This window comes from Conger conger, chromosome 1 (assembly GCF_963514075.1).
Source record: "Conger conger chromosome 1, fConCon1.1, whole genome shotgun sequence".
NCBI classification, from domain to species: Eukaryota; Metazoa; Chordata; class Actinopteri; order Anguilliformes; family Congridae; genus Conger; species Conger conger.
This window is the reverse complement of record NC_083760.1, coordinates 67,224,508-67,249,163: the sequence shown is the minus strand read 5'-3', so window position 1 is coordinate 67,249,163 and position 24,656 is coordinate 67,224,508. Positions and strand designations below refer to the sequence as shown.

The 24,656-nt window shown below is 38.9% G+C and overlaps 2 protein-coding genes across 2 annotated transcripts; both read left to right on the top strand.

Annotated features, from left to right (window-relative positions):
• Positions 1-2,256: 2,256 nt before the first annotated feature.
• fabp4b (fatty acid binding protein 4b) lies at positions 2,257-3,957 on the top strand. Its single transcript, XM_061235353.1, has 4 exons — positions 2,257-2,418; positions 2,999-3,174; positions 3,252-3,353; positions 3,727-3,957. Exons 1-4 carry the CDS (start codon positions 2,346-2,348, stop codon positions 3,778-3,780), a joined length of 405 nt encoding a protein of 134 aa, XP_061091337.1. The 5' UTR covers positions 2,257-2,345; the 3' UTR covers positions 3,781-3,957.
• A 10,809-nt stretch (positions 3,958-14,766) lies between these two features.
• fam8a1b (family with sequence similarity 8 member A1b) lies at positions 14,767-21,780 on the top strand. The gene is made up of 5 exons (XM_061245987.1): positions 14,767-15,260; positions 15,482-15,602; positions 15,728-15,851; positions 17,749-17,888; positions 19,103-21,780. Exons 1-5 carry the CDS (start codon positions 14,768-14,770, stop codon positions 19,245-19,247), a joined length of 1,023 nt encoding a protein of 340 aa, XP_061101971.1. The 5' UTR covers position 14,767; the 3' UTR covers positions 19,248-21,780.
• Positions 21,781-24,656: the final 2,876 nt, after the last annotated feature.

Here is a 24,656-nt window from a genome sequence, read left to right as displayed (position 1 = left end):
CCAATCTTGTCTCTTGCTGGAATTTCAAATCTAAAGATGGTTACAATGTGTTTCCTTTTATTCAATCCAGATCAAGCATGTAAAGTCAATGCAAAACATTGCTGTGATTGCTCATTGTACACACTGTAATTCCCTCTGGTTGGGTATCTGTAGGCTGCTGACTGGATTGTTCACAAGACTATTGGCAAAAGAGATATATCTCACATACATGTTACTGTACAGGTGAGTCCAGAAATGTATTGGGAGGTGTCGGCATTAGTCAGAATTATAAACATCACATAGTTTGCTTTATTATTGTAGTAAACGTTTGCAATTACAAACCAGCAACAACTAATAGTCTTAGAAATGTATTGTATTGTAAACTCTACACATGGTGTGGATGAGTTCAGCTTTGTTGAAAGACTGAAGACTGTATAATTGCATCAAGCTATGAAAAAGTTGATGCCACTGGACTGGTCAAGTGTGTACATGTTATTATTATTAATATTATTGTGTCCATTGTGGGGCTGAACAATTCCTACCCTAATTTGGAATGTCCAACCCGTGTGAACCCCAATGTGGGAGAGTGTAGACATCCACAGTTCTCCGAAACCAGTGTGTTGCCAACTCTTCTTTTCACACTGCAGATGACAGCTAACAGCTTGCATAGAGAGGAGTCAGAAGAAAACCTTTCATATGCAGCCTAGACATGCAGTCCACAGGCACCTGATTGACCAACAGGGGTAGCTAGAGAGTGATGAATGCAGATGCATAGCCAAATGAACCCTCCCATACCCTGGGAAAAACAATTGCCATTTGTGCATCTCCCTATTGAGCTAACAGTCACAGTCAGCACTGGCACGGTCTGGATTCTCTCTGAGACTGTAGAGCTCATTCTTGCACCACAGCATGGTGTCTTAACCAAATGTGATGACATTTTAACCCTGCTTAACCCTGTCACAAAAAACTTCCAACTCCTAATGGAAATGCCAGCCAGCCAATGTCTAGCCAGCTCACTGTTCGCACAGGGGCCCCACAAGGGTGTATCATTTTATTTGTATACAAACAAAATCATGATTGAAAAACATTCAAGAATGTTATCATTTGTATAATGTTATAAGTATGCTGATAGCATGAACTTAGTTTACCTCCTAAAGAAGAGAGGCTCCATTCTCATTTTCAATAAAGCCTGTGGACAACCTGTTTAAAGAGGTAAAAAGATTCTGCAAAACGGTAGGTGGGTTACAAAGATGAGCTACATTAGAATAAAGATACAGCTTTGCAGAGATTAATAATAGTAATGGATCCAAGCAACAAAAAATGCTTACTGAACAACAATTGAAGCACTACAGAATGAATATAGAATTAAGCACCAGTTATCAAAGGGATCATCTATAAACTCCATATATATATATATATATTTTTTTTTGTATCGCAAATATGCCTTTATCTGATAACATGACTAGTGTTTTCACATGTTTCCATTAGGGGGAGCTACCGATAGCTACATCAAACAAGAACATACACTGCTATGGGTCTCTGGATAGTAGCCTGTAGTGGTTAAGGTACATGACTAGGTCCCGTAAAGTTGGCGGTTCAATCACTAGTGTAGCCGCGATTAAATCCGCGCAGCTGTTGGGTCCTTGAGCAAGGCCCTTAACCCTACGTTGCTTTGTCCCCTGCTTAGTCTGATCAACTGTAAGTCAATTCGGGTAAAACATGTTGCTGAACAAACAAAAGGGCTGACAGAAGGACTGCATATTTCTGGCATATTTTATGGATATTTCATGGCTTGTGCCAATATAATCGTGTGAATTTGAAGTTGTGGCAAACGACAATATCATGCACAAGGCTTTTGTAATTATTATATTTTGATGTTTATTGCTATATTTCATACAATTGCTATGGAAAAATAAAATATCAGTCAACAGACAATTCTACTGCTGATTGGTGTGATATGGATATCATACAAATACTGTGTTTTCCCAGCAAATTCCTACATTTATTAAATTGATTACTCTGCCCATGTTTTAAGCAACGATACTTATTGACAGGGTAAAATAAAATGAATCTAAATTGTTTTATGTATTTTTAATTACAGTCAAATACATGCAAAGTCAAAAGTTAACAATGCAAGTAATTCCAGCGACAGTATTTTTTCCATTTGTAACAGCTTCCCTTTTACGCCAATAAAATCGCTCGATGTGACGTTGGATCTTATGACTGGTTTGCAGAGACGGGCACGTGTAAGAGAGACGCCTTTATATTTGGAAAACGGCGTTTTCGGAGGTTCTGCGGAACGCTGTGAGAAGTTGGGGTAACGAAGAAGAGGTGCTGTTTGATTGTTTGCTCATTTAAAGGACAAGATGGTTGACTCATTCGTAGGAACATGGAAAATGTCTTCCAGTGAAAATTTCGATGACTATATGAAGGCTCTGGGTAAGAAATAGCCAAGTCCGACATGGCAAAATGTACTTAATATACTTAATATAACGTAACTGTCTAGCTAGCTAACGGAGTAAGCTGTTAGACTAACGTTAGGCTAACACGCTAACTGGCTTCTAGTGGTTTCTTTGGTAAATTACGTAGCTATTATTAATATTGCCGTGTTCGTTTTCTTTGAATGAGATCTTGACGTACATTTCCCGAAGGGGTTCGTTTTATTTTGCCGAGAGTTGTATTACGACGCCCTCTATAAAATCGCCCTTTTGCACGTGCTCGGGCACCTCTATTCCTATGGTTAATTATAGCTAACATTTGGCTAACCTTAACATTCTTAGCCCTTCTCATTCTTAACGTTACTATCCCTTTAAATGTGTCCGCAATTTACCGTTGGTCGCTAGCCAAAATTGCTTTTAGTTGTATGCAAACTGATGTATCGCTAGTTCAATTCCATGCATCTTGCATTTGATTTCCTTTGTTCGTTTTTGTAACGTTAGCTAGCTAGCTACGTTAGAGCTTAGAATGAATGAAAAGCGTGACATGATCGGTATCACGGTATGAAATCTCGGTTTTGCAGGTGTAGGTTTTGCCACCCGACAGATGGGCAACATGGCTAAACCAAGCCTGATCATCAGCGTGGACGACAAGGGAATTATCATTATGAAGTCACAGAGTACATTCAAGACCACCGAAGTCAAATTCAAATTGAACGAAGAATTCGATGAAACAACAGCCGATGACAGGAAAACCAAGGTGACTAACGCTAGGCGTCTTATCGCTCATTGAGTTTAAGTTGACTCCTTGTAATATTACTCATGTCTGTTTTGCAGACCATAATTACCGTGGAAAACGGCAAGCTCGTTCAAAAACAAACATGGGATGGAAAAAACACGTCGATAGAGAGAAGTGTAGAGGATGGCAAATTAATAGCGGTGAGTATTTTCATTCTGAAATTTGTTTCGTTTTAAATTTATTTATAAACTCATTGCTCGTAGTATGGTTTTGCTAAGGTACATTAGACTATGTCTGGACATTAAATATACAGCATTGTCAAGAGCCAAAGGGCCAGTGTTTAACAAAGGCAACAGACCAACAATAAGGCATTCACAGCGGCTACTCGGTGCTACAATGTCTGGGATTTGATACCAACGTACTTCACAGATGTGATTCAGCTTAATCTAAAATGAAAAGATAATGGCTGCTGTGCGCTTGTTTTTCTGTGACGTGCTTTGTTAGAAGTTAAAATAATTGCAGCTAAATTTCTTTCTGAAAAGGCAATTAACCTGGAAACTGTTTTCGTTCCAGAGATGCATGATGAATGACATCGTGGCTGTGAGGACGTATGTGAAGGAAGCGTAAAGCGATTCAGCCCCTGTGGTGGCTGAATTAGGACCTCCCCCATCCTTGCAAGGCAGAACACTGCCTTTGTGACACCAAAACCAGTATTACAACATGCACTGTATTCTGGAACCGTGTTCATCCAGTGATAACTGTTCTGGTGCTCCAAATAAAAAATAAAAAATAAATAAAATAAAAGTGCTTTGTTTCATTCCTTTCAATATGTATGGCTAGTAACTGTAGTAGATGACCACAATTTTCAGTTGTAGGTAGTTCATGGTTGTTTAGTGAGCCCTAGTATCCCGTATGCTGTTACCTAGATTTCTGTATGTGCTGACCAAGGACCAAGTTCAGTTGCTTCTGCTGTGGTCATAATGTGAGACTGGGGCACTAGAGCAAGTGATGGGTTTCTCCCCCCTCAGTCAAATGGGTACCTTTCTGGTTGAATTGTGTACAGTGGATGTTTTCTGATTAACTTCTGTTTTTCGTCTTTGCTCTCACTTGGCCCTCTGCCGGTGTGCACTTACCATCATTGGCTTATATTGTTTTACATGTGCACCTGATCCCTCGTGGACGCATACGTTCCGGTAAGCTGATCATATTCATAACTCTCATTGTAGATCAGATTCAAGTTACATATAACCTCTTTTGCAGAGGAGTGGGTCTGGTACCTGCCAAACAAATTCGGTTAACCGTGTATTTTTGGATGCATTTGCAAATCAGTTTGGCCCTTTCATTTGGCTAATGTAGATTTACTTTTGCCTGCAATGGCATCATTTAGTAGGTGCAAAGCAGAAACGTGGTCATTAAGTACATTCAGCCCATTTTAACCAGGATGTTGAGCGTATGTCAGGCTTACAGAGTTGCACTCCCCTGGATTGCTTGTCTATTATGATTAAGTCTCTCCACAGTTTTGGGGAATGCAAAATATTCTCAGCTGATAACATGCTGTTATAACCAAGACATATCTAGGTTCATGTCTGACAGATTATGCAATGAACATGGCATGTGCAGCTGTCTGTTTTGAACGCCTTCAAACCGAAATCCATGCTGTTTATAATTTTGATCTTTAAATCTCCAGTCGATAGACTTGATGCCATACAATACCGTATCCATTTAGCACGCAATTTTCATCTCCATACTTATAGCTATGCTGTGTGACTGTTTTCAGCGACCCTGGGAATTAGTCTTAAACCCAAAAAACCATTGCAGACTTTGTCCTGGAATTATCCCAGAGGGACTGCTCTTGGGACATGAAAGGGGATAGCTGTTATCCACGGAAGCAACTAGACCAGATGGAACTGTAATACTGTAACATCCTGTCAATGAACGCAGGTCATGTGTTGAAAACATTTGGAAGTTCACAAGTGCTATTGATAAGATACCATTTAAAGGGGAAGTTTACCCAAAAATGAAATTAAGTTAGGCTACGTTTCCACTTGCCAGGAGTAGTACATGTCTATCCAGATTGTTTTGCTGAAATTACAGCGCACCTCGCGGTTCCATCTTCGTATGATTACAAAGGGCCAAGAATTTACTATTGGGAAATTCAACAGTAACGTCCAGTAACAGTATACTTCCGCGGTTACAAGCATCCACAGACTTTAATTTCTAGAGTTTCATGGAACTACTACCGAAGTAGGCCTATGTCAACTTTGTTGCCTGTATCCTCACAAAGTCTCGTGCAGGTGGACTAATATGAAACATCTGTGGTGGTGACATGACATCGGTGTTAGCAACTTTATTAAAGCACATATAACAACTTCGAAAGTTATGCTTGAAATATTAACGAGTGTAATTTCTAAGGCAATAGTTACACCCATTATCTGAACCATGAATTTTAAACAGACAGATGGACCTGTAAGAAAACACTCTGGACGGACAGGAAATATATCTTAATTACATTTTTTGAACTACCTCTTTAAGGCACAACTAAACTGTTTCGTGGGGCAATGAGTTATTATTTCACATTTATAATCATTAACTGTTGGGACTTGGGATAACAATGTGCATATATCGGGTTATATAAAACAAATTGCTACAAGATAAATGTTTTTCTTAAATCCATCCATCCCGCATTTTTTTTTTTACATGGAGAAAATATTTTTTTTTGAAAGGACAACATTTCATTTAAACAGCAAAAGACGTCAGTCCTCAGAATTGCTTCTGTAATACCTAACAATTTCAAGGACAAGAAGGGCTGAAGGGCTTCCAAATCAAGCAAGTTTTGGAACAACCTGTCAAATTTGGGAAAAAGATACATCTATTGTTATTGGATAAATACAAATACTCCAAAATGTTTTATTTATGATATTAAACATGGGTCATAATACGTAAACAAAAAAGCACATAAAGCAGATTTATTAAACTGATATTCACTCTGAAGTGTGCCAAATTACCTGAATTCACCCTACTTCTATCTAATGTTAAGACTATAGTATGCTACTACAGTATTTGGAAATGTATGTTTACACTTGATTTTCACATAATCTGTTTTTCATGTGCAGTTACACACCCAACAGGATGCTGGGGCTATTCACCAGGGTGCTCGTCAATTCTGTAGCCCTGGGGTAGTTGTTTTTGCTGGATAGATATATCAGCTCAAATGAGATCACATCCTTTGTGTGACTTTGGAACATCTGGAAATCTCCACTCCTGATTAAATGGACTGTCCCTGCCCTTCCATTGTCCTCCATGACACGATTACAAAGTTCCATTGTGTATTTTCATTGTCGTGTCAACACAGTCAAAGATAAGGCCAAGACCAAGGCCAAAGGAGTCACACAAAAACAATCGTTTACTACCTTTTCAGACCTTTTCATTCAACAAACCTGTGTTTAGTGAGGTCTTCTTGTACAACATAACTGCACTAAAAGTAAACAATATTTTTATCTAAATAAAAAGATATTGATATTTTTCACTTGTTCATGACTATAGGCGTAATAATGTCAACCAGTGTTTATAATTGTATCTGGAGATACTTTCTGCAATCATCATTAATTCTCCTGTTATTCTCAGGTGGGAAAACCAGTTGGCTTGCCGGCGAGTCCACCACAGGAGAGTATATGCTTCAGCTGCAGTGCTCCTTACAATTGAGTGTGAGGCACAGTTGGCACAGTTGGTGAGTCCAAACTTGCGAGATAAAAAAATGTCTCTAAATATGTATCAGAATCTGGGCCAAGAGCCAGGATGGCACTGAATTGTGTCAGCATCTGACCCTGCGATGCTGTTGACAGTTATGTTGCTATGGCCACTGTATAGTTACACCAGGACTCCAAATCTAGTAATGGTGATGAGGGACAATAATATCAAAACAACCACTTCATCAATAATGCTCTCTTTATCCGCAACTGTTGCACAAGATGTCAATGCTGATTCTAGCATAATACTGTTAGACAGTATGGCAATTGTTTACAATAAACCAATGATAGCAGCAGTTTAGTTTCACAATCCAAAACACCCATGTCTTCTGCTACTAACAGACAGGGATTTATACCAAACTGCTATGGTACATCTTAGATGTCAAACCTTTAAGAAGGTTTGCCAATTTGTGACTCAAAGATCCTCAATATGCACTAAAAGGTTTCTCAACCAGTTTCATTTGGCAAAGTGCGGCTTAAATCTGTTTCGCAACTTTCATACATCACTATAAAGATAGCATTGGAACACTTGTTAACTATTCCAGGCTCACTGGCAAATTCTTTCACTGTAGCTGTGCTATTTGTACACATGGAAACCATTCCTTTGTCACTCTCAATTTTGTTGTTGCCTATGACCCTTTATCAGATACTGAGTAAAATGAGACAATTCATTTCATGGAATTAAAATATATTTAATTCAATTGTAGTGTATCCACTCTCAGTTCCTCTGGAATGTTTAGTTTGTAATGGTGTTGGGGTGCTGAAATTGAATCAAAAGGGTCTTGTTATGTACAAGCTAAAAATTTTGCAAGCAGCCACTGTGCAATACTGCAACCATAGCCTTGCCTTGGCATTCCAGTGTAGATAGATAACTTCGGTAGGTCTAATTAATTCCAGTGCAAGGCCTTGTGTTCTTTCCAAAGTATGAATCACTCCACTTTAATGTGGTAAGCATATTCGTGTCCTGAAAAGAAAATGCAAAAGAGCTTTTACAAGCTCTAACCTTTCTCCCCCTCCTCTTCTACCCATAATATCTTGTGATTTCTAATCCTCAACAGAGCCTAAATCAGGATGCAGTTTGAACAATATGAATTAAAAGTAATTTGGCACCCTGGTGAGAAAGAAATGTCTGAGAGGGATGATAAATGCCCTGGGAATTCTACCATTTTCTTGTCAGAAAGAGTTCAAATCCTTTCTCTCTAATCTCTAAACCAATGACCTTAGCTTGGGTTCATGTTGAACAACACCAAAAATATTATTGGCATATTGTGTAAGTATATGTAGTCCATTGTCTACATTGTACCTTAGAGTAGGTACAATTTCTCTGCCTATTGCAAACCGTGGAATCAGAGTTGGACATAGCAATTATTGTAAATATAATTATTTAAAGTTAAATTGGCAATAACATTTTACTTAATTTACTTAATCTCAGTCAAAAGGAACTGTATTGTGTCATTTCATCACTTCCTGCTTCATTAGAGCATAAAAAATAGGTAACAAGCATTAAGAATCCCTTTGTCATCCATCAGCATGGGAAAAACCAAAGAACTGTCAATTTAAGAGACAGATGCTAATTGACGTCACAAGCCTGGTAATAATAAAAATAAATAAAAAATGCAATGTTTAAACATATCACATAGCAGTGTAAGGGAATTAATAAAAAGACAACATATTGAATGGTTGAAACTTGAAGAGGATGCAAGTGCATATTGTCCCCACAAACAGTGAGGAAGATGGTGAGTTCACAGTTTAAGAATTGATTGAGATTGGCTGCATCTTGGGATCACCAAGTTTCAAATAGAACCATAAATTGCCACCTCCATACCAACTGGACACAATAAAAAAAACCAAGTGTGTGGAATTATGACTGGACGTGCTACAGTATGGTCAGATGAGGTAAAACATTTTGCCATACACACCATTAACATGTTTGGCAGCAAAAATACCTACTGTGAAATATGGAGGTCATTGATGTTTTGGGGATGTTTTGCTGCGAGTGGTCCAGGGGCACTATTTAAGATCAATGGCATAATTAATTCAATTCCCAGCTAGGAAGATGAGACTTGGTCATTGGTTCAGCAAGACTCCAAACATACGTACATCAAATTCCACACAGACAATCTTAAGTGAAAACAATATCCATGTTCTGCAATGGCCATTGCAGTCTCCAGACTTAAATCCCATCTAAAACCTGTGGTCTGCACTGAAGTGGGCATTCCATAAGCATAAACCCAAGGATATCAATGATCTTGAAAAGTTCTGCATGAAAAAATGGTGAAAATTCTCACCAAATGTGTTATAAAGTACATTACTTTACACATTTTGGAAAATAAAATCAATGTCAAAAACTATTACTTTTTAGTATTTCATCCAACTCTTTGCTTAGTTACAAACCCTGTGGTGTAATTTCTGTATTATATTCATAGTTCACATTTGGGTGGAAATAAACAATTCATAACTGTGTGCTAACAGGTTTACTCAGCTGGCCTAACCCCACCATGCAGGGCTCTTGTCAGTACATGATGTGTGTCATATGTGTCAGTGATTGAATCTGTAGTACCACAAATCTGAATATGAATACCCTGCATTTTGTTTTTGCTTGAAATCCAGAATGTTTTACACAGCAGGATAGAAGAGAAAGGAAGGGTTTGTCTTGCTTGCACAGTACCAATACTGTAGTGTAGGAGTTGGAATCCAATGCATTCGGGGAGCCTGTTCTTGATCCTGTGAATTTATGCTTGCATACCAAAACACAGCCTCAAAACAGCAGCTAACGAATACTCACTTGCAGACATATTAACTCAAACACTATCACAAATTTCCAATCATGATATAATATTTTAAAAGGGATATGGATATGGGAGATTAATTGTAAAGTGTGACTAAAAGTGTTGCTAAACAGACAGCTCTATGTAATTTAAAATCCTGTAAAGTGTGGTATGGTGTGATTGTTAAGTAAATACAGATTACAGGTAATCTGCAACATTAGGACACACAGGTTAACAAAAAGCAACAAAAGCACACTGTCAATGTCAATATAACCTTATACCATTTTTCTAAACACACAATCATGCCACTTCCTATAAAACAATGTGAGTGCACACTAATGGAAAACTTAGTTTATTGAATAGTCCTGTGGATTATAAAACAGAAACAGTGGGAATGCACACACTCTAGTATACTGCAACCAACACAATTCCTCACCCTGTGTCCTGGTTAGCCACACACAAACTACTCGTGACAATCCACTGGGAAAAGGAAGTTCTGCTGTATGCTTACCCTTCTTTAGGTTTGTCACTATATAAAGCTCTTTTGTCCTGCAATGAACAAAAGTAGTTTCCCGCATTTTGAAGTAAATCTAGAACAAACGGGTATATTTATTGATTTTAATGTATTCATTCAGCAGACACCTTCATCCACCGGAGTATTTGTTTACATAACCAAATATTTACTTTGTTAGTTACCTCACTCAAGGGTTCACAGTGACCCCAGTCTGGGACTGAATTACTGAAACCAGCAACATATTGGTCAATTCCTGTTGTAGACTGCACACTGATGTCTCTGTGCTAGGATATACAATCAAAATGGGAAATGATAATGCATTGTTCTTTGTAAGATTCCTGTAAATGATATGATATGCAATGAGTTTGTGTTCTGGTCTGATCTGGTCACAGTCTGAGTATCATCATCATACCCCCTGTCCTCAGAGAGTGCACAAATCTAATGCCAATGCACAAATGGCCCAGCAGTGTGAAAGGAATGAGACATCATTTATAAACATCCCCAATTCTGTCAAAGCTATAATATAATGTTTTAATGCTCCTTACTCATTTTAGTGAAATAAAAACAGGTAGTAGGTACTGAAAAGCCAAAAGGAGAAATGAGCCTTTTCCATGCTAAAGGGTAATACCTAGACTGATCCCAGAGACATTTACACTTTTCTGATGGACAATGATGCAGCAGCTGAATGAGATGAAGCCAGTTGAAACATTGTGCCACAGCTTAAGCCAGCAGAATGTCTGTTATATGTAATTGAAATATTTCAGTGGCGCCTGGGCTGAAAACTGGCTATCATGGAAGAATTTGAAGTTCTCAGTGAAATAGTGAGACTCACTGGTAAACTCATTGGACGCGTGTGTGTGTCTGGGGGAGTGGCAATTCTTTTGGGGGGGGGGGATACCATATGTTCAGCAAAATGTTGAACATTGCTTCTCTTTTCTAGAATGCTGGGGTGGTGGTGTGAACATGTGTTGGCCAATCAGGATGTAGTTCTGATACCCTTGAGTTCAGGCCCAGCCCAAAGACTGTAGCTCTGTCATGACAATGCACAGCTGCGCATAAAACCAACAAGCAGATGTGAACACAGGGTCAAGCATTTTAACTGACCCAGGGACTCTTTCACATGGACGAGTTTCCAGCAAAAAAGCAAAGGGAGCCTTCAGAAAAGAAAAGACTAAAAATCTACATGGGACAGCACAGGAAGCCATTACTCACTCAGCAAATGCATTATCCAGAGTAACATACGTTGTACGCAGCTGGAGATTTGCTGAAGCAACTCAGTTTCACAGCCTTGCTCAAGGGTACAACCAAGTTACCTTTATTATCTTTTATCTTTTCTTGGTTCTGAATTAGCAGCCATTTGGTTACTAGTTCAGTTAGGGCATCTAACTGCATTAATGAGGATCCCAGCAAAATATTATAACATTTATGGATTTATGAAACTATGGATTTCAACTGATTGTAATGTAGCAAAACAGACAGCACTATGTAATATAATGATGACCACACTTGCATCACATATGGCTGCAGTGAAGCATGATCTCTTATTTGAGGAAATGAAAACAACTGTATTTTCTAACTGATTATCCAATCAGCTAATTGTGTGCCAGCAGTGCAATGCATACGATCATGTATATACGGATCAGGAGCTTCAGTTAATGTTCAAAAAAATGTGATCTAAGTGACTTTGACCATGGAATGATGAATGAATGAATGAATGAATGTTGGTGGAAGGCAAGGTGGTTTGAGTGGATTTTCATGCACACTAGTCTCTAGAACTTGCAAAGAATGGTGCAAAAAGAAAAAATGCAGTGAGCAGCAGTTCTGCAGATAGAAACGTCTTGTTAACGAGAGAGGTCAGAGAATGGCCAGACTGGTCAAAGCTGACAGGAAGGTGACAGTTACGCAAATAACCACATATTACAACAGTGGTATGCAGAAGAGCATCTCTGAACACACAACGCATCATAACTCTAAGTGGATAGGCTACAGCAGTAGAAATATAAAAAATAAGTCTAATAAATACCTAATAAAGTGATTGGTGAGTACAGTATACATACCTTTTATGACTGACAATCTCCTGCTCTGTTTAGTCTGCAGTTCTGAGACTATATGGTTTATTTCTTATTTTAAATAAGGTAAACACTGACATATTTGTTCAGAAATGTTGCTGAGGAGTAGGTTCATACCACACAAGTAGCCACACACGGTTGTGCCACACAATACAACGGATTTGTCCTGTGGATCCTGTGGTGTGGTGGAGCCACTGAGGGATGGGAACATGCTGGCTCTTGCCTGAAAAGCCAAGTTGGGGGTCTATAGCCTTCTTTTTTGAAAGATGTTCAGAGCCTCAAACTAAATTAATGAGTTTAATTAATTTTTTGGTGCTCTGTGTGAATTCCGACGTGCTGCGAAGGAAAAGAATAGCAGCCTTCCTCTGGCCGTCTTCAGGTTTTTATTGAGTAAGGAATTTTTCAATGAACTGGGAGAGTCTGAAAAAGATTAGACTGCAAGAGTCCTGCACAGATCAGGGTTCACTCCATGTCACCCCTTCATTTTCCATGCACAATGACTGGTATGATGCTGTGAGAATATCAGCCTATAACATATTTTTACATGCAGATAGTTGGTCATTCCTTAAAGCATATTTCTTTCTGGGCTATCAAAAGACTAGTTGTAAACTTGTTGGTAGCCCTCGGAAGACAGCTTTTGGCACAGGTCACTAAAAAATAAAACTGAAGACTTTCCCCTTTTTGCTATATTCACTAATAGCCAGTTGATATTCCCCCATCCCCCACTACCATATATAGCATGCCAGATACAGGGAATTTTTTTGAATACCAAATGTTTAAATTTCATTTAAACACATTTCTATGTATTTTGTATAGGTCCACACCCACAATGGGCATTCCTGACAGAGGACTGAATTCTGAAGTCACCTGAACACATTTCTGTGTGAGTGCACATGTGAAGGCCACCTGATATTTTAACACCAAAACATGTCTATATATATTAGATATATTATATGTACCTATATAGCAGAGGAGTAAATGTCCATAGAGAGCATGGTAATATAATAAAGTGATTGCATTTGCCTGGCCTTCACCAGTCAGATACTTTCTCCCCTTTTGTGTGAAACAGAAGACCTTTCATGGCCAAACATTCCAAGAGCTGAGAATAAGGGCTCTGTGATAAAGAGGGACAGAAGAACCACTGAGGAGAGAGAAAAATGCCAGTATTTACACTGCTTCTTACAGACATACAGATTTGAATCTATCTATCCATCTATCATCTATCTATCTATCTATCTATCTATCATCTATCTATCAACCTGTCTATCAACCTGTCGGCCTATCTGTCTTTCTGTCACAAGATGTAGAGTGACAGAAGTAGAGTGGCTGTGATTGGATGAAGTGGTTGTGTAGATTGTGCCAATCAGCAGCTCCCAACCAAAGTACCAGCAGCAATGATATATTGTGTGCTATGTATGTCTAGTTTAGGATTATGACTTGGTTGAGTGTTAACTTTGACTATAAAGCACAGGCCTGGGGTACAGTATGTATGCAACAGTGGGGCTGGTTTAAGACAGCGAGTGAAAGAGGCAGTCATTATTCTGGAGGTGGGAGCAGATTTTCAGGTCGCTACTGGAAAAGGCCCTGACAACAACAAATTGCACTGGTGCTTTTTTTTTAACCAAGGTTTTTACCGAGAAAAGACGCTGCTGCCCTCCTGTGGTACATTCACAATCATGCGCCGAATAGCTTCCAGGCAATAAATGAGTTATTTGGAGTCATAGCTAATTTCATTATAATTGCACTATACACTAAACATTAACTAAAAGACATTAAAAATAATACTTTTCATATGATCTACAATAGATATGAACTGCTCTGTAGTATTCTTGCGTATATTGTGCAATCTCTAGATTGTAACTTAATATAAACAGCATCTTGTTATTTTAGACACCCCAGTGAACAGACTGAACTGATGTTAACCAAACAGCCAACAACAATTTCACTCCTACGTGATAGCTGGTCTGAACTAGTCAACCAGCTACCAGCTTGAGCTGGGGTTTTTTTTCAGCAGAAAATATAGATGCTCAAGCCATTATTTCTAGTGCCGAGCATGCCACGTTGTGCAAAGCCAGGTCTGACACCGACACGTTTCATCGTAGGCTATAAAGAAAAGTGGCGTACCCTTCATGTACCTTATCGAAGAGTTTGCCACTTTTCGTGGCCATCTATTTTCAGCCCTTGCTTGAATTTGGCAGTTTGCAAGGTGAAGAGTAACGTTTCTTCGGGCATGCGCAGAATTGATCCTCGCAAACGTTGTAACGTGAATGCGTCAGGAACGTTTTGGTCCATACCAACTTTGACGTAAAGGTGTGCTTTTTATATACTATTTAAATAAACGCAGTTATTGCTTGTACTTTACCATTTAACCATAACATCTGAAATATGTAGTATCTAATAATTAAACATAGCACTAGTTATCATAATAAGAGCCCTATTTTGAAGACGGTTTACATTCAATGATCAAATTCGCCCCGGAATTTATCTGTTGTTCTAAGTGCTGGCCAAGCATTTAACATGGCCGACTTGGAGGAAGAAAGATGTAGAAGCGTTAAAGCAGAGAACCTTTGCAAGAACAAGTTAGGGCAAAGGTCCGGGCCAAACATCGCAGCAACTAAGCAAGGAGAGGAAAAACAAGAATCTGTGAACAGGCAAAAGGCAGCTGGAAACATGACGACCACGGAATACTGCGTAAAGTTGCAGGAGTGGATGTGGCAATACTACAGTGGGTATGTGAACTGGCAGGGCTGGATGACGACGTCTACGTATCCTTACTATCCACCGCAGACAGGGAGTGAAGCCCCTACAGTGCCTTTTTGGGGAACGGGTCAGTCATCTTCAGATATTCGCAGTTGGTACAACAACCAGTTTAATTTCCCTGTACCGTCCTATTTCGCGACGAGTCCTAACCCCGGTGGTCAAACTGGAGAAGTGACGGCTGGAACCACTCCCGTGTCCACCGAAAGGCCTGTGCCACAGCAGCAACAAAATGGAAATGTGCAACAAGCAGGTAACTAATTTCTGTTTTATGTATCCTGCTATAAAGGCCTAGAATATCAAAATTGTCCGTCTGTTCGTCTGATTTCCCTTTGTAACGGTGTCTGATAAAGCAAGTGGCTATGACGTTAAACCTTGTTTTTAGCAAGATACAACTCGGTGTGCTTAAATGATTTGAAATGTGATTTCAGTGGCAGACTTGTCTCTACTGAAGTTTTGTTTTGCTCATTTCAGGTCGGGAATACATGATCCCTTCTCCCCTACAGAGATTCCTTGCTGAAATGCTAGATTTCTTCATCCTTTTCTTCATCAAAGCAACTATAATACTGAGCATTATGCACTTGAGTGGAATGAAGTGAGTAGCCTATAAGATAATGTCCCATTTGTTCTATTTTACATCTGTTTTGGTGTGAACTCCAAATTTGTTTGAATTTTGGAAGTTTGCAGCAGTCTATTGTGCCTTTCATCTTGTATCCTTAGAGATATTTCCAAATTTGCCATGCATTTTATTGTGGAAGAAATAGATGAGGACACTTCTATGGAAGAGCTACAGAAAATGATGCTGGTGGCTCTGGTTTACAGGATACTGGTCTGCTTCTATGAGGTGAGTTGAATCTTTGAGAATTAGACCTTTCTTGAATTTCCATTTTGTTAATGTGGATTGTGCCTTTTTAATAATAAATGGGATGTTTTGTTCACTTCAAATTTTGCAACAAAAATTCAATCTGGGTTTTTTAAGGATGCTGAGTACAGGAATGCTATTCATGCTGTTTAAGAAATGAATTAATAGTACTTCTGAACTCAAAAACACCCAGCTGAACTTTTGCAGTAAAATCTGGTAGGGTTGATCAGTGGCCCTGATTAATTTGCCACAGAATGACCCAACTGAGTGCTTATTTTACTCACAAGTAATGGGCAGTCAATTTGGTCGGCATGGACTTCTACTTCAAGCATTTTACGGGAGAAATGTGGAGAAAAAAAATAAATAATTCTATATACAGTGGGAGCAATAATTATTTGATCCCTTGCAGATTTTGTAGGTTTGAGAGACAGAATATCACAAAATAATCCACAATAACAACATCATATGAATTTTATAAATTTAATATCATATTTTCACATGAAATAAGTATTTGATCCATAGAACAATAGGACTTAATACTTGGTGGAGAAACCTTTGTTGGCAAGCACAGAGGTCAGACGTTTGTTGTAGTTTTTCACCAGGTTTGCACAGATCTTGGGAGGGATTTTGGTCCACTCTTCTTTGCAGATCCTCTCCAAATCCTTAAGGTTCCGAGGCTGTCGCTTGGCAACTCGAAGCTTCTGCTCCCTCCACAGATTTTCGATGGGATTTAGGTCTGGAGACTGGCTAGGCCACTCCAGGACCTTAATATGCTTCTTTTTGAGCCACTCCTTTGTTGCCTTGGCCGTATGTTTTGGGTCATTGTCATGTTGGAAGACCCAACCACGACCCATTTTCAGTGCTCTCACTGAGGGAAGGAGGTTGTCGCCCAAAATGTCTTGGTATATGGCCCCATTCATCCTCCCCTCGATACGGTGAAGTCGTCCTGTCCCCTTAGCTGAGAAACACCCCAAAGCATAAGGTTTCCACCTCCATGCTTCACAATGGGGATGGTGTTCTTGGGGTTGTACTCAGCATTTCTCTTCCTCCAAACACGGCGAGTCAAGTTGATGCCAAATAGCTCTACATAGCTCTAATAGCTTTGCTTGCCAACAAAGGTTTCTCCACCAAGTATTAAGTCCTATTGTTGTATGGATCAAATACTTATTTCATGTGAAAATATGATATTAAATTTATAAAATTCATATGATGTTGTTATTGTGGATTATTTTGCGATATTCTGTCTCTCAATGTTAAAATGTACCTATGATTAAAATTCTACCCAGTTCCATTCTTTGTAAGTGGGCAAACCTACAAAATCAGCAAGGGATCAAATAATTATTGCTCCCACTGTATATGTATATGTGTATATATATATATATACTCACACACACACACACACACACACACACACACACACATTGTGGGCAGGTTGCAGAGTTGAACTGGAATCATTATTCCAATAACCAATAGGTTATGCCTGTATTCAGTGTTTTGCACAGTTTAGATCATAAAATTGTTGTTTGCATTTATATTTAGGCATTTATCTTATCCAGTCACTTGCACAGCTTACATTCTTTATATACAATCCATTTATGAGCAGTTACACTTGGATATTTAGAGTTGTGTTTTGGCTGTGCCGCTGTACCCTTGAGGAACCTTGATTGTGACAGTTCAGGTTCCTCAGCAGTATGATGGCACTGTCCCACCTTTTTCGCAAGCTTTGATCTCTAGTCATTAAAATACACTGCTGTCATATCCACCTGACATAAATGCAAAGCTGTTTATCAAAGATATTGCAGATAAGGGTTTTTGCATGGCTCAACAGCTGCCAGTCACAAGTCTAGTCTCCCAACACCGCTGTGCTCTTGTGTCACAGATCATCTGTATCTGGGGAGCTGGGGGAGCTACTCCAGGGAAGTTCCTCCTTGGTCTTCGGGTGGTCACATGTGACACCTCAGTCTTGGTCCGTCCCAACCGGGTCCTGGTGGTACCTGCATCCAATGTCACCCTCTCTGCGTAAGTAGCGATGTTGTGAGATCAGCTCTTCCTAAACTGTTGATGGTTCTCTTTGGACATTATAACCGACAGACATAAGCATTTTTTCACCTTCTGTAAGTCTTATGGTTCATACAAGTTCTTCTCCTCATTTTGAACTCTGGCAATTGCAGTTTGGTATTGAGGCGCATTGTGGATGTCAGCCAGATACTATGAGATCCTAAAAACCCACTATTATATTTCTGGTGATTGACACATACTGCCATTTACATTATTCTTAAGTTTTGATGATGATAATGGCTAACCATAAACAAAGACAAGCATATACTGTTATCTATTGGTGCACCCATTGACATCATTGTGTGACTAAAATGTCTTGTTATGCAGAATACTGATGTTGTTTGCATTGACTGGCATTCTAACAGCCATTAATGGGGCGACATGGTTCTGGCAGTAAGAGCAGTCGTCTGGCAGTCGGAGGGTTGCCGGTTCGATCCCCCGCCCGGGCTGTGTCGAAGTGTCCCTGAGCAAGACACCTAACCCCTAAATGCTCTTGACAAGCTGGTCGGTGCCTTGCATGGCAGCCAATTGCCGTCGGTGTGTGAGTGTGTGTATGAATGGGTGAATGAGAAGCATCAATTGTACAGCGCTTTGGATAAAGGCGCTATATAAATGCCAACCATTTACCATTTAATCCTCATTTGTTAAGTCATGACTTTGATGAGCATTCATACAGTTGCTTACATTTTTTTACTTCAAAAAATGTTCAAAGTACAAATACAAAATACAAAAGCCAGCATAAACTGTATATGTTCTGTTGGGAAAGTACACTATTTATATGCACATTTTGCAAGCCATGTGTATCATTTTGCCGCACTGTACTCATACCATACTGTACCATATAGGCTGAGTTCATTTCTATGTCTTATTTGAATTATGCAGTATTCTATACTTGTGGTAATCCAGGTGACCTTATCAGTAAGGAAGTTTGGAACCTTCAGAAATTCGAATTAATTTTTAAAGGTACTTTGAATGAAACATTTGGAATTGATTCCAATGACGGTTCATCTTGGGCCATTCAAAGTGTATGTTAAGCAATTGTTAAGCCTCAGGACTGCAGAGATGTTTGGTGGCTTAAGCCCCAGCAAGTCTGTGCCGGTATTTCTATATTTTATTTAAGCTGTCTCCCAGCACACCCTCAATGGTACAGCTGATGTTTCTCCTTCTGCTTCTAGATCAACGGTTCGGGCCCTCAACAAGAATTTCTCCATTGCCTTCTTCTTCCCAGCCTTCATCACCCTCCTCTTTTTCCAGCACAACAGGACCGTGTATGACATCGTAGCTGGCACCATTGTGGTGAAGCGAAACAGACTGAGATGACCATGTATACCAGCACAGGGTTTTGGCTCAGGCCTTGGGGTGGGTAGCTTGGACCGTGAGGTCCCCAATCTGCTTCAAAATGCTGGGATATTTGGGCAGGAGCAGCACAACCCAGACATCTCCAGGAATCTCTGAGGGACTGGCACCATGGGGAAAGGGTGTAGGAGAGTGAGGTAGAAACAACTTGCAACAGAGAATATTTATTGGTAGGGAGACTGCACATGCTGCGTTCTTTCTTGGACACACTAAAAGTGACTTTAGGTCACTGTTTAAGTTGTTCAACCTCATGGAACTTCAGGTTCAGTTAAGGCAGGGACAAAACCTTTGTGTCAGTTGTTGAGTTCATCTTGGCCGCAGAGTCAGTGGAGTGCTCAACTTCATTAAAAAAAACAAAAAAAAAAACAAAAAAAAAATTGTCTTCATGAAAATATTTCTATACAAGATTACAATAAAATGTATTTGAATGCTAATTGATGGAAAAGCACCTGGCAGAATAACAACCCGACAAAGCTGAAATTGGTAGGTAGACCTGTATGAAGGATCAGTTTCTTTGTTAATGCACTTTGAGTTTAACTCCTACACAGCAAACTGCTATTGTTGTCATTGAGAGAGACTTGCTAATACACAAGATTAGAAAAATATTATTCATTCGTTACTTAAATCACAGTTTACTTTATTGGATCTGTTTGTTTTGTTATAAGCCAAATGAGTGCATTGAGGATAAATATTATCATATTAACAACTTCCCGTTTGCCTCCTGCCTTTTATACTGACTGATTAACCGACAGTGGATAAATCTCTGGCATGATTAGACTCTTTAAGCACCATTTTTACTCCTGAATTCAAGCCCTGCCTTTCATCCAAACCGTGAGAACACTGCCTTTTAAATCCCCTGTGTTAACTATGATACTGCTAAAAATAAGATGAAAATGCCTTTCATTCAGTGTTCTTGCCAAGCACAGGAATGGCTTCCCTCGCTCCTTATCTACCGTCTCTGGAGTCACTTTGACTTTCTTACACGTACTACAACATTTCCTGTGAATGCACCTAGTTGGGGTTGCTGTCCTCTCTGGTTGCTAAGCAATACTTGACCTTTGAACCTCGTGCGGCCTTTGTTATTTATCAGACATAAGGCCCACCGTTTTGTTGTCAGCATTTCACATACCTTAGCAGGGCAGGGGAGACCACAAGCTGGAGTATTATTCTTGCAGCCGCAGCAGCAACGTCTTTGTGCCTCTGACAGATTAAATGTGGAGTTTGGAGACCAAGGGTTCATGAACCCTAAAATAGCTGGTGCTTTCGCTTGCTGTCAGTCAGATTTTGTGAAACGTGGTCATGGCATCGGCAGGAAGTAAGATTTGCCACAGTTGCAGAACTTATCAGTCAAGTTAATTTATGCTTCCTGTGTTTCGTGCAGCTAAATGCCAGTCAATATCCACTCAGTCAGTATCTCTCCAGTTGTTGATCTGTAGATGAAGTGGTCATGAAAACTGTTTGTGACCCTTTGAGATGGCCAAATATTTTTCTTTATGTCCAATCCAATTCAAAAATATGCTCTGTCCATGGACTGTCATGGAAAGGTTGGGGGCCTGCAGCACATGCTGTAGTCTGGAGCTCCACTGGCTTAACACCTCATCACTCTTATGCAGACTGTAAAATCACAAATTGGAGCTCTGCATCCCTATTGATTAATGATTATTTATTATACTTTGGTGATTTTGCTTCTGGATTCATCTTCCCTGTGCAGTATTGTTTTCATCAGGACAATTTGATGTAAAGTTTGGCTATAACAATATGTACATATTTTTGATTGTTCAATTCTAAAGATAAACATTTATAAAACAATTTTGATACTTGTGCAACATTACTATTCTATCTACGCATGATACCTTCACAGTTTCTATTTACTACAACTAATTCCACCCTTTGTGGCATGAGTGATACCTGGGTGAGCCAACATACTTATTTGGTCTTTTAGCACATGCTGTGTTCTTAGTAAATCAGTGTTTCTTTTTATTTTTTTAAACTTAAGGACTAAATAGCACCATGAATTTAGTTTCACTATGCACATGCTGTTTAATGAATGTCGAAAATTGAAAAGGTGTATATTTTGACTACATGATTTTTGTCATAAAAAGCAAGGATATCCATGTAGGATGTTTATTTATAGAAAAAAAGGATATTATATTGTCATCTACTACTTTCATATTCTGCTGTTCTTACCTTTTGTCTTATGTAAGTGTGATACTTATCTAATTTTGTTTATCTATCTAAATTCTGACTTTGCACTGTTCATTTTCTGTCTTGGTTGCCATACTTTTTATGAACTTGCAAGAAATCTTTAGACAAAGCTCTGAAACCTTGATGCTGAAAGACCAAGTTTCTACAATGTAACCTTACATTTTTAAAGTAGTGTCCATTGTAATTGAGAGGTCAATTAAGTCAATTTACTTTTGAAAAATAAATGTTATTTTATGTTGCATTACAGCACTGTCATTTTCAAAAATTAAAATGGAACATATTGACTTCTTTATCAATGTTGCATTCTTTGTGAAATGTTGAAGGAAATAAATTTATATTAATGTTACTGAATTAGGCCAAGTTGTTGTATCTGCTGTTTTCATGACTACTTGGTAGACTTCATGAGTCAGGTGGGGAGCCAGTCTGCTATAAATGCCCAGAATTTCATTTTCCATGTCTTTGCTGGCAAAGGACAGGTGCTGCCCTTACTGTTTACTCAACCAGTGAGTAAGAGTCAGCTTTGATGTCTAGAGCTGAGGACACAGTTGGCTTAATTGGGTAAATACTCTCTTTGGAACTCACTCATTCTTGCCAGGAGTCATATAGCAGTTGGCTGGGTCTGGAGCATGTCTTGCAGATACCGCAAATCAGAGAATTCCTAAAATTCTTATCCATTTGGAAGCTGGAACCTGGACTTGATTTGAGTCATAACTTCAAGGAGTCATTCTAGTTATGACCTAAGCACTTTGCCATCCATGTCTTGTCCCTAGATGTTTCACAACAGCTTTGTGAGTGAGTGGTCTGACCAAAAAAGAAAAAAAAAAAAACACCAGAGCAACAAGTGAAATTGTATGCACATTTACAACTCAATGCAACAGGATAAATAAAATAAATGCAGGCTCCTACATCCGTTTAAAATAGTGAGAAAGAAAACTGGAATAAACACATTTGGCTGGCCATGCAAATCCAAAAAAGGGGGCAACTGCAACCAAAGCAAACCAACAGAATGCAAAATACTGTTTGATCCAATATGCTCCCCTACCCATCTTCTTTCAGGTGAGCAGCCTCTGCTAGATTATTAAACACAACTTAAATCACAGAAGCTAATGATTTCCTCTCACACACGCAGTAAATGGAATGTTCACTCTATACAACATTATGGTAGAGGTATGCTCTGCTTAACTTCCCTGCAGGTATAATCGCTCCCCAGACATACAGAATGAGACTGCAGTACAGCAGGTCTATCTGAGACATGGGAAATTCAACTAAATTGCCATTCTGGTAAGGTTTTATGTTTCAGATCTGACAAAACCATAACCAAATAGGCAATAGTAGTATTAAATTATAGTATATGAAGTTCTTGCCATTGTCTTATTTCCGAAATGTTCTGTTCTGATTAGCATCTCAATTGAATTTAGAAAAAAATATAAAATTCTGAGTTCACTCAGGAAATGCACTCACCATGAGTGCAGCAGAGCCCAATAGCATAGTCATCACAGGGTTAGATTATGTCATCAGTTGACTATAACTAGATTAATTTGGATTCAGCCCTCAGCAGTAAAGGGTAATCTGAAATCAACCAGGGTTCCTAATTTCCCTTTAACTACCCACCAGCCTACACATAAGAGATATATTACATAACATTCTATTGAGTGGGGAATGAAGGAGTGCAGATCGGCAGCTACATTAAATAGCTGTTGGTCACAAATATTTAATGTAATATTTAATGTAAAACTATTGACATAAAAATACATTGTTCTTGCCTCACAAAAATACATTGTTCTGGCTTTAATTACAATACAGTTTTCATAATTTAACATTTTCTTTTTTCCCCCTTACATTTTTACATTCTCAAATTACTTCCATATCTCCAAAAGACACTTTTTATTATGGACAAAAAGATGGCAACCGAGATGTATTTTTTCCATGTAAAAAAGTTACTTGCAACAATTGGACAATTTCAGAGTAAATCATTGTATAAAGGCAGCTTGCCTATCAGTTGGAGTATGGAGATTGCGTTATCTCTGCGTTCTCCAGAGGCCATTTCTGACTGGTGCCACCAGTTGGAGGCAAACATCTGAAGTTGTAGTGTGCTGCTGTAGTCCTGTCAGTTGGACTGTGTACTGTAGTACTATCAGTAGGAGTTTAATGAATGCTTTGGCAAACAGTGTTTTTACATAAAGCTGTAGCCAAAGCGGCACTCCACTCTTCAGTGTCTATCACTGGGGAAAGAGGTAGGAGAGTGTCCTTTTCTGTCTTGCAATGGTTTTCTGATATGATCAACACTGCTGTCTAAAGCACAAACATATTGACAGGACCCCTGTGGATCCAATTAGACATCAATGTTATGAGGTCTGGTAGAGCTTTTTGAGAGCTTTCTGAGTGGGAAGCTAGAGATTCATAAGGATATGCTATGTCAGAATTCAATAAAAACTTTGTTCTGGTAAGTGATGAGAAAAAACAGCATTGTTTTTCCAAATATGCCATTATGAAATGGTGAATGTATTATTAATTTGTTTGCAAAGTTGCAATAGCTATTTACGGTAAAGGAAATAATTCACTGCTTGCTCTAGGTTTTATACTCCCCTGACAAAAACAAATACAAATCAGATTATACTGCCAAGTGCACAGTATAATTTGGGTCATTTTGGGTCTGTGGTACTGGTTTATAAGGGACCCATTCTCAGTCTCAGAACAGCAAAGATTTATGTTGTGATGTTATACCCAGAGAATTTATTATCCTTGTGTTTTATAACCAGGGCATTGCCAATTCAAACAAGTCTGACAGCTGGGTGGGAATTTAACTCTTGTAGGCGCCTTGAGACACAGGCTGGGTTTTGTATATGTCACCCTACATAAGAATGTCTGCTTAATGTGATGTAATATTTGTTGCAGTTTATAATTATAGTGAGCTCCATAATATTTGGGACAAAGACATTTTTCTTCATTTAGCTCTGTCTATTTGAAATCAAAGTGTAAAAAAATACCCTTATATAAAAGCTCACTGTAAATAGATAAATAGTTAAAATAGAATACTCACATTAAATATTTTTCTGAAAATAACAATTGTGAATGAACATATCCAAGATGAGGGAAATGAATGGTCCAATGTTTTCCTGCTAAAATTTTCAGTTGCATGCCAAGCCATCCCTTCTTGTACGTGCAATT